Source organism: Xiphophorus hellerii, chromosome 9 (assembly GCF_003331165.1).
Source record: "Xiphophorus hellerii strain 12219 chromosome 9, Xiphophorus_hellerii-4.1, whole genome shotgun sequence".
Lineage (NCBI taxonomy): Eukaryota > Metazoa > Chordata > Actinopteri > Cyprinodontiformes > Poeciliidae > Xiphophorus > Xiphophorus hellerii.
Genome location: NC_045680.1, coordinates 28,065,656 through 28,083,130, shown reverse-complemented (window position 1 = coordinate 28,083,130; position 17,475 = coordinate 28,065,656). Strand labels below are relative to the sequence as shown.

Genomic DNA, 17,475 nt, shown 5'->3' with positions numbered 1-17,475 from the left:
AGAGATTAGCCTGCTCCTGGCTGCACATAGACACTCAAATCTGATTGGACGAAACACACAAACATGTATGGGAAGTGGCACAGCTCAGACAAACGTAAGAAACAAGAGTAGACTACTTGAAGAAAATTCATAAAATTTAATTGAACAAACATAATTTAGGTGTTAGATATACAGTACAGACCAAAAGTTTGGACACAACTGTGTGTCCAAACTTTTGGTCTGTACTGTATATCTAAAATATCTTAAGGGTTCTGATAGAGCAGCAGATAAGGCCTTGCAGGCCCTGTTGGCACACCACTGCCCTGCAATCACCTCGATTAAAAATGTTAATGGAGTCCCACCACTAGTTGGAAGCAACATGTTGTGAGGGGCTTTTTACCAGGATAATTAGAGCAACATACAACTGCCATTGCAAGACCATGAACAAGTCAATCATTTTATTGTAATTGTGTTTCCTCAATAAACTCTGTTTGATGACTGAGGGGGTCGTGAACAGCTCTGCTGGGTTTTATGGACCCCACAGTGTCATTGGTATTCTTCTTACACACCCTCCACATATCTTTAAATTCATTATTAATTAATGGTCATGCACGGCAAAGGGACATTCTTTATGACCTAAAATTAAAATTCCCTTTTCCTGCCTCTGTCTCACGTTGCCTTCCAGCGTCCAGCTATGGCTGTAATTGTTTTTTCGAGGAATAATAGGGGTACATCGGCTTTTTCTGAGCCCCACGCAGTAACCCTAAGGGGAACAGAGAGCCACTAATGATCTACATATATAACCCCAAATTGACGTGGAATGCTCGGTACCTGGGAGATTTATGCCACCCATTTGAATGGTTAAGCATGTTCCAGATGAGCTTTGGCCGGCTCCTTATGCTGCTCTCAGACAATAGGGCGCTCAGTAAGACTGAATGGGCCACTGCAGCACAGTGTTCAGCTCAGATTAGGAGTTTATAGCACAGGACTTCATGTTCAATGTCTTCTAAAAATCCATCTGTATGTTAAACTTCAGGAGGGTTTTCATATGGAATGCTTATCAGTGTTTACACTGACCGTGATCTCTGTGGTATTAAGTCCAGCAGCTAATATGTGAGGTAGATGGAGCATAATATGATGTTTTAATTACAGCAAAACCTAATGAGATAATCTGCATGGCTGAATTCCATCTTCACCCTGACAACATCTTTGGTGAAAGCATACATAATTTATGTATAAATATGCTCACTTCAAATAAAAAAAAGAATTTAATCTCTGACATGAAGTTTTATCATTATTTTTTTATCATTCAAATTTAAGATTAAAAATTAATCATAGGAGGCTACTCTCTACCTAAAGGCCTTGGATTCTGTCAGAACATTTTGAAAAACAAAAATCTTCTGAGCTTTTTGGAGTTTATCGGATGTGATTTCTGACACCGTGGTGACTCACATCATATGAAACCTGTGGGCTGCACTTCACTACTCCATTACAACATCGTTATAATTACGTCGATTAGCCTGTGGCAAATGCCATGCTCAGTTCAATATTCTAATTTTAATAATTATACTGTGTGGTCTCAAAAGGTCCTCCAAGTACTCAGTTTAAGTTTTAATTCTGACTTCAAAATTTTAAATGTGCTTGATGCTATATTGGCTATATACTGTACAATATTGCAATATTGCATTGAAAAAAGTATTTGCCCTCTTTAAGACCAAAATAACCTCCGTAAGGTTAATGAAGTTTTGAAAAGATTTCAATGCCTTCTTGATTTCTTTGTACACAAAACCTGTTTACTCTGAAACTCTGATCCACATTGCAATGAAAAAAATGATTTGTCCCTGAATTTGTTTTTTGAGCCATTCACATAGACGCAAGATTACTAGTGTGCTTTGGATTATTGTCATGCTGCAAAATCCATGTGTGTTTAAGCACAAGAACTAACAGCCAAACATTTAGGATTTTCTAAATTAGAGCAGACTTCCTGCTTCCATTAACATGTCGCACTACTTTTACAACAGATGTAGCAAGATTCACACATCACAAAAAAATAAATAAATCGAATTTAGTCTCATTGGTTCATAGTATTTTTCCAGTTTTTTATACAGCTGTGGAGGAATTTTAGACCATTCGTGTATTTTGGTTGCCTGATGAAAGTCCAGTCCCTTGTTTTACATTTTGCTTCGTCCAGAGTCTCTGGACCATCAGCTATAGAGAAACAGCTGCTTGCTGGAGGCGTGGAATTTAGGTGTGCACTGATTTATTTAGTGCAGATTTCCTTCATTTTGGGATGTCGGTGATCGGCAGATATGTACTGTACATGTGAAGTCGATCTTATCTACTGGTCCACCTCAGCAAAATGTCTAGAAATCAACCACTGTCCTCTTCTGCTCCATGAGAGAGTTTTGACAGACACACCGGCCCACCAGGTCATGTTTTCATGTTTGCAGTTAATAATAATCACCCCACTGTTACCAACTAAGAAAATTTCTTGCTATATTTAGCAACATTTCAGAGAAAAAACTTATCGGCTCAATTGGAATCATCAGGTTAAGCTTTTAAAAGATCGGTAATCTGCGATTTGCCAGAAAAGTGCAATCGGTGCACCCCTAGTGAACTCTGTTGAAGTTTAAAACGATTGGATCTGATTTTAGAACATTTCTTATTTTAATGATATATAACAATACAATCCTCTGACAGATCATGACTTCTTAAAAAGTCATAAAGAGGCTTCCTCTGACTCTCCATCTTCCAGACCAGGGTGTGTATGTGTGTATGTATATCCTCTGCATTCAATGAGTATTTATTACCACAAAATAATATGGAATGTGCTTTTACATTGATTAATTTGGCAGTATACAGTTAGAATATACTTGGAATTGATTGATAAAACAATTTTAAAGCACACAAATGTTTACCTAGAAGGTTCTATTTATGCAGCCCTGGTGGGCCACATAAAAAGCTGTGGCGGGCCAAATTTGTCCCACAGGCCTTGAGTTTGACATGCGTTCCCATAAAATGTTGCTGTTTTACTGTTACAACCTCTCTTGTTTAAACAATACCATTTTATTTTAAGGAGATATAAATCTTGTTATGAAGCTATCTAAAATTGCAATGAGAAAAAAACGTTTTGATGGAACTCTGCTCCTGAATTTACGGTATTTTCTAGTTCTGGCATTTCCAACGCTTCAGTAGTCTGGTTAACTTTAAACCCTTATTCAATAAAATTACATTTTAAAAACAGCATTTTTAAAATTTTCTTGCCTTCTCTGATCTTAATTTCTGTTTTATCGTCTGAAACATTTGGGTATGACAAAAAACATTCCCACAGAATGGTATGTAACATTCTTATGGATGCTCCAGAAGAGGACTGGAGCAGCCATGACACCTTGTCTTTTTTCTGTTTTACTGATATAAATACACTCAATTTAACTTTCTTTTCAGGGACCCAAACCAACCTGTACCACAAGACACCAAGTTCATCCACACAAAGCCCAATCGCTTTGAAGAAGTGGCGTGGACACGCTACAACCAGAAGGACCAGCTCTACCTGCACATCGGCCTGAAGCCTCGGGTCAAAGAGCACTACCGGGCAAACAAGGTTAGCCACCATCCTGTCTCTGATTTATTTAGTCTTTTAGTGTTTAATATAATTTTATTTAATGTTTTATGTTTTTTAGCATTAAATAAGTCATGCAGCTTGGACCTTTTAAAAGCTGGCTACATTTCAGGTACACACTGTTAATTAGAGGCTAATGTTACAAAAGGGAGAAAGGCTCTAAAATGTTAGAATTAAACACCATCAACAGTATTTCATAACAAAATAGGTGTGTCTAATAACTTTGTTAGAGATCAGTTGTAATATTTTATGGGCAATTGTGTAGCTGTTGCAGTACGGGCCTAATGCTACCTTTTTATATTCTAACTGAGTGCCGTCGTTTGGTTGTTTATCTCCTATAGATAGGTCTGTTTAGGCGTTTTTCATCAGGCACCCTACCTTCATGTACAATACCTTTTTTTTCCACTAGGAAGCTGAATGTAGACCCACTATCTACAGTCAGTTTTGTAGTATAATGCTTTTGCACATCATTTATACTTTTAAATACATTTTACTTTAAAAAAAAAAAGCAAACAGTAACCTAAGGTTTTAAATTCTTTCTTTAGTTTAAGTTATCATGATGCCTTCTTGTTCTTCCCTCAGGTCAACCTATGGTTGGAGCTGGTTCCTCATCTACACAGCCTCAATGAGGTCACCCCACTCATCCCTACCACCACCAAGGTTAGTGGCAGCCACAGTCGCTCTGCTGTAGCTCACCAAGTCACAACATGGCATTATTTTTGTCATGACTGGACCCCTCAAAATGTGTTTCAGATGTTCCAACATATGTTGTAACAAAAGAAATTGGTGCTTAAGAGAGCCTGCATAAACAAATGCTTTATAACTTATTTGAACTATAGCAACGATGTAAAGAGCAGGCCAGGATTCCTCCACAATGTGTAGGACTGATAAAGTCACAGACATCCCAACTTCAAGTTGTTGCTGAAATTTTCATCTACAAGCAGCTGAATAACGGCGAGTTCATAACTTTCCGTGTGCCTCTACTGACAGTGATGAAATATTTAGGGTTGTTTTGAACCTATTCTTAGGTTTCTCATTGTTTGAAAGTTTGGTTGCAAAAGCAAAAAGAATCCATAGTGTGTGTTTATACGATGTGTGTTGGTCAAAGCCTGAAGTTTGTACTGCAGTCTAGTTGTAGATATGGAATTCAGATGGAATAAAAAGCACATTTCAGAGCAAAAGATTTTTCTATAGAAAAGATAATATTATTATGAGACTGTGGTTTTATAAAATCAAGTAACAGTCTTAACTAATAGTCTTAAACTTTTGCTGTCTAAAATCATTTCCAGTTCTATAAAATAACATTGAGTTTCTTTGGTCAAGCACATATAAAATCAAGTAGAGAGCATTACTTTAAAAATTGCACATAAAATTACAGAAGCATTTTGCTGCCAAAGATGAGAAATAAATACAGAAGCATCTTACTAATGAGATTATTAATGACATTTTAAACTTGTTATAACAAGATCTCATTGAAATCAAAATAACAAAGGCTGTAGCAGTAAAACGGTTACACTTCTCTGGATTATTGTTATAACAAGTAACTTTCTCCTATCAACGTGAAAAAGACACAGATCCTGAATTTATCTCCAAGCTTTGATTCTTACATACTTCTGTGTAGAACAGAATTACATTCAGGTATCAAGTTTTGATTTGACATTTATGGGAAAACGTTAATAGCAAGAAGCTGGTAAAGTGCTTCCAGCATTTATTTGTCACCTAAAGACCAAAAGCAGTTAAAGGCTTAGAGGTGTCAAAGCTAGTATAAAATCTTTATCTGGTCTTCTATCTTTGTACAGATTCCTCCTCCGGAAGCCACTAACCGCACACCAAAGACCAAAGTTCTGGTAACCAAGCGCCCAAATCCAACTCCGTTCCCCACTGAGACGCAAGGCAGCCACAACCAGCCTCACCTGGTGGACCAGCGGGACTACTCCACAGAACTTTCGGTGACTATTGCTGTCGGAGCTTCTTTGCTTTTCCTCAACATCCTGGCCTTTGCTGCTCTTTACTATAAAAAGGACAAGCGGCGGCATGACGTCCACCGGCGCTGCAGCCCCCAGCGGAGCACCGCCAACGACCTGGCTCACACTCAGGAGGAGGAGATCATGTCTCTGCAGATGAAGCAGCACTCTGACCTGGACAGGGACTGCAGAGGGGTGGGGGACTCCCTCCACCCACATGACGTGGTCCTGAGGACTGCCTGCCCCCCAGACTACACCCTGGCTATGAGGCGCTCGCCAGATGACATCCCGCTCATGACACCAAACACCATAACCATGATCCCCAGCACCATGGGAGGCCTCACCTCACTCCACTCCTTTAACACATATCCCAGCAGTGGGCAGAACAACACTCTGCCTCATCCGCACCCACACTCACACTCCACCACCCGGGTATAGCCCAGTGGATGGACCCGTACAGGCAGGACTCTGGCGGCTCAGGCAACAAGCTAACTGCAGCGCTGCAGCGGAGAGTTCAGGCCGACCTGCTGAAAAACAGACCTTTCAGGAGTTAAACCGCCGGCCCAGAGATGCCAAACACAGATGGAATTACACTGGAATTATACCACATTCTGTTAATACCGGAGGAAATATGATGAAAGGTTTCAGATGCTTTGGATCAGAGGATCAAAACATAATAATATTAGTAATTATGGTTTTGTAGAAAAAAAAATGGAAAGACATGAGGGGGCAAAAAAGTTATAGCAGAACAACGTCTCACAACCTGAAACATTTGAGAAAGATGTTTTTTATCATTATTTTTTGTTCTGGTATTACAACAACAAAAAGGAACAGTGAAACACTTTTTCTCTCTAGCGACAGCTATGGCCTTCGGGATTTTCTGACAAACGACTGCTTGACAGTATTATCTGGAAGCAGCGCGGAGCATCAGACACGCCTTGGAGGTGAGAAGAGGGGAACACTTTGTAAAGGAAAGAAAACATATTGTTTTCCTTTGGCATTACTCTGCAGAACACTCTGTTTGTGGGGCACAAAGCAGACGCCGTGCAAACCAATCGAGGCATGTCTGAGGGTCGTAAACGGAGGCTGTGTAAGATAAGCCAAAAGCTGCAGAGTAAACCGAAGGACTGAAAACTTTAAGATAAAGCGACCCTGTATGCACAACGGAACCATTTTGAGGAGAAAAAAAATATCTTGCAAATACTTTTCATCCTTTTATTTTTGATTGAAACAATTTTATTGTATAGGACCTATTTACATATCTAAGCACCAAGGCTGTTTAAGCCCACTTCTCTTGGGCGGGGTGTTCACACTGCAACCTGCCAGTCGGACCGGGACGTAGGAAGTGAGAACGCACCGAGCAGCTTTCTGGCAGTTCCAACTTCAACACAGAGAGCTGGGGGGACAAAGGATAATTGGGATATTTTAGCACGATGCGCATGACAATTTACCTGCTTGATGGCTGCTCTGCTGATTATGTCATTAATAAGAATAATTTTCACCCTGTTCTTTGTGTTGGAGAGATTCAAGACCTATTTCCTTATTGGATTACTAGAAAACACAATGCTCTCACGGAACCTTGGGAAATGCAGTCCCGGTTTGTGGCCTGGTTTGTGGATGTCACTGGATGGATTTAGATAGTAAAACAAAACAAAAAAAATTGGGGGTGGGTAAAGATTTCTTGCATAACATAATATAGCTTGAGTGGGCTGGACATATAAGGACTAGTTTTGTACTCTATGTGTTGGTACTACTTTTTGATAGTGGGTAAATCGCATTACATTGTATCAATCAAACCCATTGTACCTTCAGTTGAAATCAATGTTTTTTGCTGTTCTACCTATTGGAGAACCGGACCGGACCGTATCAAAGTAATTACCTGCACTGTTTATTCCATTGACCTCTCGTCACCCCAATGCCCCCCAAAAATCGACACTTCAAGATAAAAAAGTAACACGGTGGACCCAATTGGTAAGGAAAATGGAGGGTGAAATGATTGAAAAATATAAAGAAGAATTCCATCTCCAGGCGATGTAGATTTGCTAATGATTTATCCAACAAAGCTCTGAACTCCAGAGCTACTTAAACATGACTGCCTATAGATGTTTAATTCAAGATAAAAGCCAGACAGATCACACGGGGTGGGAGTCGACGGAAATGCACAGCAGGAGCCTGAGAGGAAGAGCGAGTATCAGGCTGGGTCAATTCCCACGATGCACTTTTTATGTAGTTTTCATCATTAGCCAAGTTGAATCAAGTTAGGTGGTGCTTTGTGTTGGAGAGATGTCGGTGTGTCTGCCAGTAAAGCAGGATGATCAAAAGCAAAAAGTCTTACCTCTTCAACTTAATGTCTTTTTTTGCTTTTTTTCCTATATACACACACAGTGCTGTGCTCCAAATGTCTGCCATGGTGTCAGGGTTGATAAAAGGTACCCACTTCTTTAAAAGGGCAGCTCAGGTTCTGTTAAAAGCTTATACGCAGTTAATGTTTTATGCACAGCACATGAATCTCTTACCCTCTTAATTAAGCATGAACCAAAATGAAGAGCCTGACGCTGATGGCTGATCCAAAAGGAGCCAAGACCGAGGTGGACATCTACTGTCCTAACACAACCCTAATCTAGAAAACGTCACAGCAGTTCAATAGTGGATATTTATGTAAACAGAAGCCAGTAGATACGTTTCCATCCAAATATCATGCATATTTTAAGCAAACTTTCAAAATGTTGCTGACTAAAAAAGACAAAGGAAAAGCGAATTAGGTGTGTTTGCTTCTTCTGGTTCGCAGGTTGTGTAGCCTGGTTGTGATTCCATAAGATGTTGACTGCACATGTAACAAACAGAAAGTAGAAGTTGAAAACTAGCATGGACCACACATCTTAGAGAAATGAACCGAGGCTTTCAGGAGTTTGCTGCTATCGGACAAGTTCTAATTGTTCTGTAATGCCAACTAGCATTGGCAATGTTGCAATTCCAACGCACAACGACAGCAGAAACACTGATCAGTCCTGTGAGGGAAATGTTTGGCATCTGAACTTATTCAACAAATGTGTCTCCTTCTCTCCTTTTGCCCATTAACTCAGAAAAGCCAAAAGCCACATTTAGTCATTTCAATCAACCTTTTTAAATGAAAGACTTCAAAATTCACATAAAAAATGGTTGCTGTAATCACGGCCTGTGATTGTTTACACAGTAAATGGAGTTGGGATGGTTTGTACACGTGAAAGTCACTGAACACCAGACATCTGATTTGTGACTGGTCAGAGTACTGATCTGAAAGTAAATCAGTGTGAAAACCAGTAGACTTGTATGATTACCTTTCACAGTAATTCATGTTTTTTTTCTTTTTTTACTTTATTTTAAGAACATAGAAGCAGAAGTCTGTGTTGGTCTTGGTAGCTCTCAGGACATTTTCAACTTTCTGAACCAGCTAATCTGCACGTCTTTTAATTGAAGACACCAAGAAAGTTTCTAACTGCAATTGGATTTTTCTCCCTTCCTTTTGGAATAAGTTTAATCTTCTTTAAATTTTACTTGCTGTCTTTCATCGTGTTTAGTGTTTCTATTTTCCATTCGTCCATCTTGAGGTTGCTGCTTTGTATTTTGAGTTCCCGTAAGGATAATTTAATTAACCTTTTAGTAACTATTCTTTCTCTAATCTTAAGGTTTCTTGGAATAGGTATGACGTACAGTACAGACCAAAAGTTTGGACACACCTTTTAATTCAATGAGTTTCCTTTATTTTCATGACTATTGACATTGTAGATTCACACTGAAGGCATCAAAACTATGAATAACACATGTGGAAATATGCACTAAACAACAAAGTGTAAAACAACTGAAAATGCCCCTTATATTCTAGTTTCTTCAAAGTAGCAACCTTTTGCTGTGATTACTGCTTTGCACACACTCTGCATTTTCTTGATCAGCTTCAAGAGGTCGTCACCTGAAATGGTTTTCACTTCATAGGTGAGCCCTGTCAGGTTAATAAGTGGGATTTCTTGCCTTACAAATAGTCATGAAAATAAAGAAAACCCATTTTAATTAGAAGGTGTGTCCAAACTTTTGGTCTGTACTGTACATTCAAAATGTTTTGGCTTAACTGACTAGCCGACTTTCAGGTAAATAAAAAAAACAAAACAAAAAAACCCCGATGCTTTCTGTTTGCTGAGTCACTTCCATGAAGGCCATCAGCTGATCTGTGACCAACAATAACTTCACCGTCTTTTTCTTCAAATGATATTCTTAGCTACTGAAAGAGCTATTCATGCAAATCACCACATTACTCTGTATGTACTATTTTTATTACCAATATATCTACTGTCTTAGAGAATTTATGTTTGCCTATGTTTCTTTTCTAGATAAAGTCACCAAAGGAGCTAATCCTGCCATTAACTTGGTTCTCAGATTAAACTGGAGCATTGAGTTTGAACTTGTCTGTATGATTGGATGGGATTGAATTGACAATATGTTTGTATAAAGAACTATCTATTCCTCTTGTAAAGTCCATTGAGAGAGCATGTGTTGTAAATCAGGCCTGTGTAAAAAAACATCCTGAACTGAATCCTGATGCTAAAAGATCCACAAGGATTCAAAACATGATCAGTCGACCAGTCAGCCTTGAGAGAAATTGTATTTAAAGATTTCTTTATATGAAATGTTTTCTTTTAAGATAACTTTGCTCAAAAGGGTTAAAGATATTTATTATAATAGTTTTCATTAGCAGAGCTGTTACAAGTTCATTTAATAAATATTTCTGGCTATTTTCTTGACATCCAGACTGTGAGGAATTATGGAGGAGCTTGTTTCTGGGTTCAGGTTTATCACCATTCATTTGTTGCAGTTTAAATTCCTGAGACATCAAGAGTTCCAGAGTGAGCAGAGTTTCCAGCCGAAACGCAGCGCTCCCCCTCCCCCTCCCCAACATGTTTCTTCATGCCATTTAGCCAGCTGCCTAAATGAAGGGAATTCTCCAAAAGTTTGTTTTAAAAAATACATGTTTATCTTAATTTTTATTGGATTGTTTGTTTTGGAAGGCATCTTAGTAAAAAAACACAACAGGACTCATGTCTGCATGTCTGTTGTTAAAGAAAAAACTAACAAAACTGACCAAACAAAAGAAACTGGATGTTGCAGTCTCAATAATCTGACAAGGTAACCAGGTAATACCATCTGTTCATCCTTCTAGTCTCTTTTCAAGAAGCTCAGAATCACATAATCCACAGAAACTTAACACAAACAGGAAGAAAATCTGCTTTTGGTCATTTAATTCCAAGCTGTTGCTATGATTCTTGCCTACCTATCTTTTGCTGATGTAAAGCCTGTTTTCTCTTTAAACTGAAATATTTGAAGGAAATTATAAAATATTTGAGAGTTTCACAGACAAGTTGAGCATGGGGTAAAAGTATTTTAGCATTGTAGAACGATAGAAACAGGCATTTTGGTTGTGATGGACACTAGCAACACCAGAACCAACAGGATGATCCCAAGTGTCCAGTGGGGTTAAAACTGCAGGCAGCCAGTCTAATCCTCTCCACTTCCAAATTCTGGAGCCGGTCTCTGAAAAGGATGGCTCTGTAGGGCAGAGCATCGTCATCTTAGCATGTTGAGTTTGGACCAAGTTTGAGGAGAAATTGGACCGCTACTGGTTGTCAGGTCTTACCTCAGTTTCTCTCTGCATTCAGAATGATGATACAGTGTCTTGTACCATCAGTACACTGCTTCCTTTACAAACTGCTCGGCCCCAGCAGAGTGGATTTTAATGGGAACAGGCCATCGCTGTTCAGCTGATCAACCTGCAAATGGATTTTTCTTCAAAATGTAAAGGGAAATACACAAGATTTATTGCCAAAAGTACTGGTAGAGCAAAGTCATAATCAACCAAATACAGATTTCACTCCATTTTGTGTTAAGTTTAGTATTTTGCACAACCAATAGGCTTAATGTATAACTGCAGCTAAATCTAGCTGGTCTGGAATGAGGTGCCGTTTGTTGCTCAGTCAAAAATGAACAGGTTTTTAGTGCATCATAGGAGACAAAATTAGGAGTTCAATTTTCAAAGACATATTTTCGACATGTTATATAAATGTCACAGTTCAGTTCAAAATAAATATTGAATTGGCAAGCTGCAAATTTAGTTTCAAACTAAATATTTAGTTAATGAGCTAAATATTCAACCTGCCATCTAAATATTTAGTTTGCTAACTGAATATTTACAAAGCTCACTTGCTAGCTATAAATATTTAGTTTTTTTCAGTAAATATAAATTTGTGTGGAGCAAAATTTAATTCAACTAAATGTTTACTTAGGATGCTAAATATTTAGACTGCTAACTAAAGATCCTGCAGCTCCTTCAGGGCTCTCAAGACTGCTGAGGCTTAGGACAACATTTTAGAAAGTTAAGATGTTAATGAAACAGATAAATAAACTGAAAAAATACAGTGACTTACAAACACTTACTGTATTATACATGATACACTTTTCCAGCTGAGTTCATCCAGTATTTGCTTAGATTTTTACAGAGGCAGACATGTCGATGACTAGTGGAGACCAAACCTTTGCACAGCACTGTTTGGATAGAGAGGAAGATGCGGGGCCTCACAGCCTGTTTTCAGTTGATGTTGAAGAGCCGTTGCGCTTCTTTCCAGGGATTGTTGTCTTTCTCATCTTTCCCATCAAGCTGGCAGCTTGGACTGCTTAACAAACCGGCTCCCATTGCATCTGTACCATCTTCAGTATCCCGCCTTCTGTGAGGGTGCCTGCTAACGTCTTTAGGTCACTGAAGCCTCAGCATCTAACAATGTTAGCCACTGAGAAGGAATGAGTCATCCAGCCAAGCAGACTGCAGTCAAATCCCATGGCTTACAAGGTTTGAGTCACTGCGGGGGCAAAGTGGTGATTTTCAAAACACACAGTGAAAGGAATGCCACAGATACCCTGTGCTCAGATACAAAAATCTGGATGCTGGCACAGAGAGGCTGCTTGTTAGGCTCAAATGCTTGTCTCCCTGTTTTCCTTTCACTAAAACGTGGACATGTGGAGGCCTCTGTAGTGAGAATACATCCTGCCCCTCTTGGCTCTCTCTCAAGCACTATGCAGCTCTTTAAAATAATGAATACAGACTGCTGTTGCAGCACCCACCTGGATGCAAGGTTAAATTCTGACATATTGTAGGAAATGGTTTGTTATTTCCTTAAAAAAAATGAAAACAACCTCAAATTAAAACTGATGCTAAATTGTTTGAGCACATTGGTTTGTGTTCAGCGTATTTCCTGCTTGCAAATTGAACTGATTCCATATAGTGTGACATAATATTTATAGGCCCACAAACATCACCATGAGCTTATGTTTGTAATTCCATTACTGTGATTTATTTAGAAGATGTGCCAGAGACCCTTCAACAATGAAACACTAAGTGGTCAGCTTTCTGTTGTTTCCACCGCAAGACAACAACAAGATAAACAAAGTAATAAAACACAACCTATCAGCACATAATTCCAATAAAACAACACGGCATTTTTAGGTCAGAAAACTATTAGCCCAATGTGAGCAGGCATCGCATTGGATTTGGAAACAACAGTGGTAACTGTTATTGAAAAGTTAAATACCTCCATTATGTGTTCTCTCCAAGCCAGGAAGCACTTTTTCATTTTCTTTAAATAAACATCTTCAGCCAATTTTTACTGCTCTCTGCAGCTCTGGAGGGTTACATCATTAAGAAACCCGTGTAAAGCAGGAATGAAAGGATGACCTGAAAGGGTCACCATGACAACATGACAGTGATTGAAATCCAAATGACTAAACTGCCTCCATCAATCACTAGCATGACCTTAGCTAACACAATGAGCATCACAGTTGAGAAAATTATAAATTCTTTGGTCTTAAAATTTTAATTCACATTCTTATTGTTCTTCACACCTGCTTTATTTTCCACTTATGCACATCAACAAGTCACAGTCTGTTAATCTGTTTTATGGTCACAGACCTTTTAGTGAAGTCAGTCATATTCCTGCGTTGTACCAAATATTCAAGCATTGATTTGGTGCAGAGTGCTTTCGATCACTTCATCACCGACTTACTTTCTCTTGTGGCTCTACAAAAATGTATATATAAACAAATACATGAATTAATTCATTTAAAAAGCAATAAAAATGCACCCTGGATGAACGTGGTGACTGACTATGATCAGATTACTTTGCCTGGTGACGGCTAATTAGGAAATCATTTGTTGTCTTTAAAGACCTGCTTTTTTGTCATATTACAAAACACGAAAATTGAGAAGTTGATATATTTATATACACATCATTTCATTTTCCTTTACTAAAAGGCATTGGATTTTTTATTTTATTTATTCTACAGATCTTCACAGGGACTGGGACACTGCATCATCACTGGAGGACTAAAGGCCATCCACTGAATTAAGCATGTAATTGAAGTAATGGGTAAATAGTCAAGCATGTACAGAGCCATACTAAGTAGCTGACAGTTCAGGATGAATTCCTATTTATAACTTTATATGCAAGGCGCAAAATATTACCACAAATTTGCTGGTCAGGCCCTGACATATTTCAGTTTTTGACATTACAAATGTGTCCTGGCAACTGATAACAAAACATAACTTATAGGTAGTAATTACATACAAATAAAGATATATTTTTTCCCCAGAAAAACATTTAAAACTTACAAAGAAGCTAAGAGAATTGAAAATTAGTGAAATATCAGTTATTTCAATCATTTAGCAATCTGTTTTTATTTAGATGAGAAATGACATGAAGAAGCGTTATATGTGTCATTAAAGAAAACATGAAACTTTAAAAAGTGATCATAAAATTTAGACCTGGGTATAAATATTGATGTTACTATTGATGTTACTCGAAATGAACACCAGCAGAACAGAAAAACAAAACTTTGTTGCAAAATAGATTAAAACTAGAACTGGCTGCACATGTTTGAACAACCAAAGCTGGGAGGAGTTTAACAGGCATGCTGGTTCAATTTCTGGTTTATAGTTGTGTCCTTGAGCAAGACATTTCACCCACCTTGCCTGCAGGTGTTGGTCAGAGGGCCCGGTGGCAGCCTCTCTGTCAGACTGCCCCAGGTCAGCTGTGGCTACTCTTCAGTAGCTTTCCACCATCAGTGTATGAAGGGGTGAATGACTGAGTGTAGTGTGAATTGGTTAGCCCCTTCTCTGGATAATGGTGGCATTAATAGCAGGTGACTGGATTAAAGGCATAACTGGCTAACGAAGGCATAGCAACTATAAGGCACTTCTAAAATCTGAACGCAAAATGAAGTTTTCTGACAAATTCCTCAAATGTATCTATAAATAGTCGGTCAGTCTGTTTTACCTGCCTGTCAATTTGCTTTTGGTTGTTTGTCATTGTCATTTTAACTATCAAAATGTATATTCTACCTCATAAACCATTCATCCATATTTTTTTCCCTCCTAATTAGTTTCGTGTCTTCTTTAAATGTAACAAGATTGCTAGTATAGAGTTAAAAATTGGTTTTAACAGTTCCTTTGACCTCTGCACTTGACATTCCTCTAACTGTGCTAACTGTGAGTTTCATACAACAGTTAGCATAGAAATCAACAAAGCTGGGCTTTCACATGAAAACTCCGCTGAGCAGTCCCTGGTCATAACATCCACAGTGTGTGCTTTGTTTGGCTGTTAATTATATGAAAACTAAATCATACTGTCAAGCTTTAAGTAAGGGCTAGAAGTGACTAAGGCTAACAAAAGTTAGTCAAAATACATAAAAAATTCCTTTATCTCATTTTTTTTGTGAAATGGTGAAAAAATTATGTATAATTTTAAAAAATATATCTGATTTTAAGACATTTTACCTTTTAATTTTTTAATATTATAGTTTATATTCTTGGTGGAAGTTTCAAGAAAGAACATTTGGATTTATTCCTTTCATTTAGCCTGGATGGCAGGCAGTAAAACGTAAATATTAAAACATGTTCAGTCAGTACAATAGCTGCCCAAATATATCACCAATCATAAATCTGTTTTTGTAAGAGTCTGAACAACAACACTGCTGTTGGTCTGTAGGCTGCAGCGAGTTCATCTTTACCAATTATCCAAGGACTTTCCTGGCATCAGACTGAAAACTTTGGATAGACATATAGATTATCATAACTGTTTGCTGGAACTCTGCTTCCTGGAAAATCTTTTAACAACCCCACTTTAAATAAAACAGGTTTTACAACTACTTTTTGATGGAAACATTAGGCCTTTGAACTCATGTCTAACAGTTAAACCCAGCCGTTTCATTAAATGAGCAAATAAATCTGAAATGAGTTTAAAATTTCATTACAGCTATTAACTTGTGGCATTTTTATAGATAATATTAGGAGTTAGAAAGCTTTTCATTTTTCATTTTCTTCTGGTGACGCATGTGCTTAAATTTAACCTTTTTAACTTGTTTGTTTGGATTCAGCCCCTGGTTAAAAAAAAAATTTGTATTTTCAGAAAATGTTATGATCATGAACAGAATGCATTTGTGGTTTTAATTGGATTTCTTTTCTTTCCCCTTCAGAAGATGGCAACCCCACAATGTCGAAGTATAGTTCTATTTTTGTTTGTCCTGTTTTGCTGCATTCATTTTGAACTAATTTAATTAATTTGCAACATTCTGCTTTATTTTCCATGGTCAAAAACAGAGCCTTGTAAACGTTGTAATAACAACTGCTTATTTAAGCCATGTGTTTCATTTCTCTTTGTGGGTTGTGATTTCATATTTACTGGTTGCTGTGTTTCCAAAATGACATCCAGCTAGTCTGACTTTGGATTTAAAGGTGTTGCATTTGAAGCAGCGCCTCTTTCAGAGCCCCATGTCCAGAATGCAGATATAATCCTAGAATGCCTGAGAGATGAGAATGACTCCTATCCAGTGTCACCCTCCATAAAACACAGATTTTCAGTCAATTTCAAGGGGAGCTTCTAAAACAAACAAAACTCAATGGAGTTGCATCAGCTGTTTCCTTCGAGCCCCATCATGTGTAGGTTTAATGAGACAGAATAGCAGGAGACAAAAGGCTCACAGTTGGGATCTAAGGACAATTAAAAAACCCTGTTCTAGGGGGATGCTTCACTTTTGTTCTAGTGTAAATCTACCCTGACCATGGCCAACACTCAGCCTGTGTCAAAGCAAATGGAAGGGGAAGAGCGAACGCTGCGAATGAATGTAGAGCAACGTGCCATTTTCTGACCTCAGTTCACAGCAACAGTCAAAACCTCAGCTACATCCTTGGAGGTTTTTTCTAACAGTCTTAAAGCTATGGAGAGGTTTGTTCTTCAAATGCCATGTGAGATGTGGGGAACCATGTGAGCAGGTCTGGCATTTGTATTGTAGAATTTTTGTCACTTGTCTTTCTTTCTGGTTAAATAGTCTTACTCTTCTGGAGCACAATAAATGATTTTAATATGCTGATATGTGTTTTTATTAGGCCCGAGCAGCAAAGCGCTGCGAAGGCCTATTGTATCTGTACTGTTTATTAGGCCCGAGCAGCAAAGCGCTGCGAAGGCCTATTGTATCTGTACTGTTTATTATTATTACGATTCTTCCCACCTCTTCGTGTGCCTTTTTGGGGGCTTTATCATATTCAAAAACTCACCAAACTTGGCGGTCGCAACTAGAAAATTTAAAAATTTTGAATTTTAAGGTTGTCGCAAAAATCGCAAAAAAAATTGCTGAACGGCAGCAACTAGCAATTTTCTGTTGACACAATGGTATGAACGTATTTCATCGTAGAGACATGAAATTTGGTACGCTTGTAGAGCTCCCCAAAAGACTCAGAACTTACATTTAATGTTATTAGCCAACTATCACAGGAAGTCGGCCATTTTGTCTTGAACGTCCATTTTTTACCTCGATTTTGACGTTTACAGCCTTCGTATTTGATCG

General features: G+C 38.2%; 1 protein-coding gene across 2 annotated transcripts in view; it reads left to right on the top strand.

Annotated features, from left to right (window-relative positions):
• The window catches only part of nlgn1 (neuroligin 1), a 321,721-nt gene extending 312,473 nt beyond the window's left edge, over positions 1-9,248 (top strand). For both annotated transcript variants that reach the window (XM_032572528.1, XM_032572527.1), the window contains 3 exons: positions 3,424-3,580; positions 4,181-4,258; positions 5,398-9,248. In XM_032572528.1, coding sequence (XP_032428419.1) covers positions 3,424-3,580; positions 4,181-4,258; positions 5,398-6,000 — 838 coding nt within the window. In that variant the 3' untranslated portion in view covers positions 6,001-9,248. The remainder of the gene's footprint in view (positions 1-3,423; positions 3,581-4,180; positions 4,259-5,397) is intronic.
• The last annotated feature ends 8,227 nt before the right edge of the window (positions 9,249-17,475 follow it).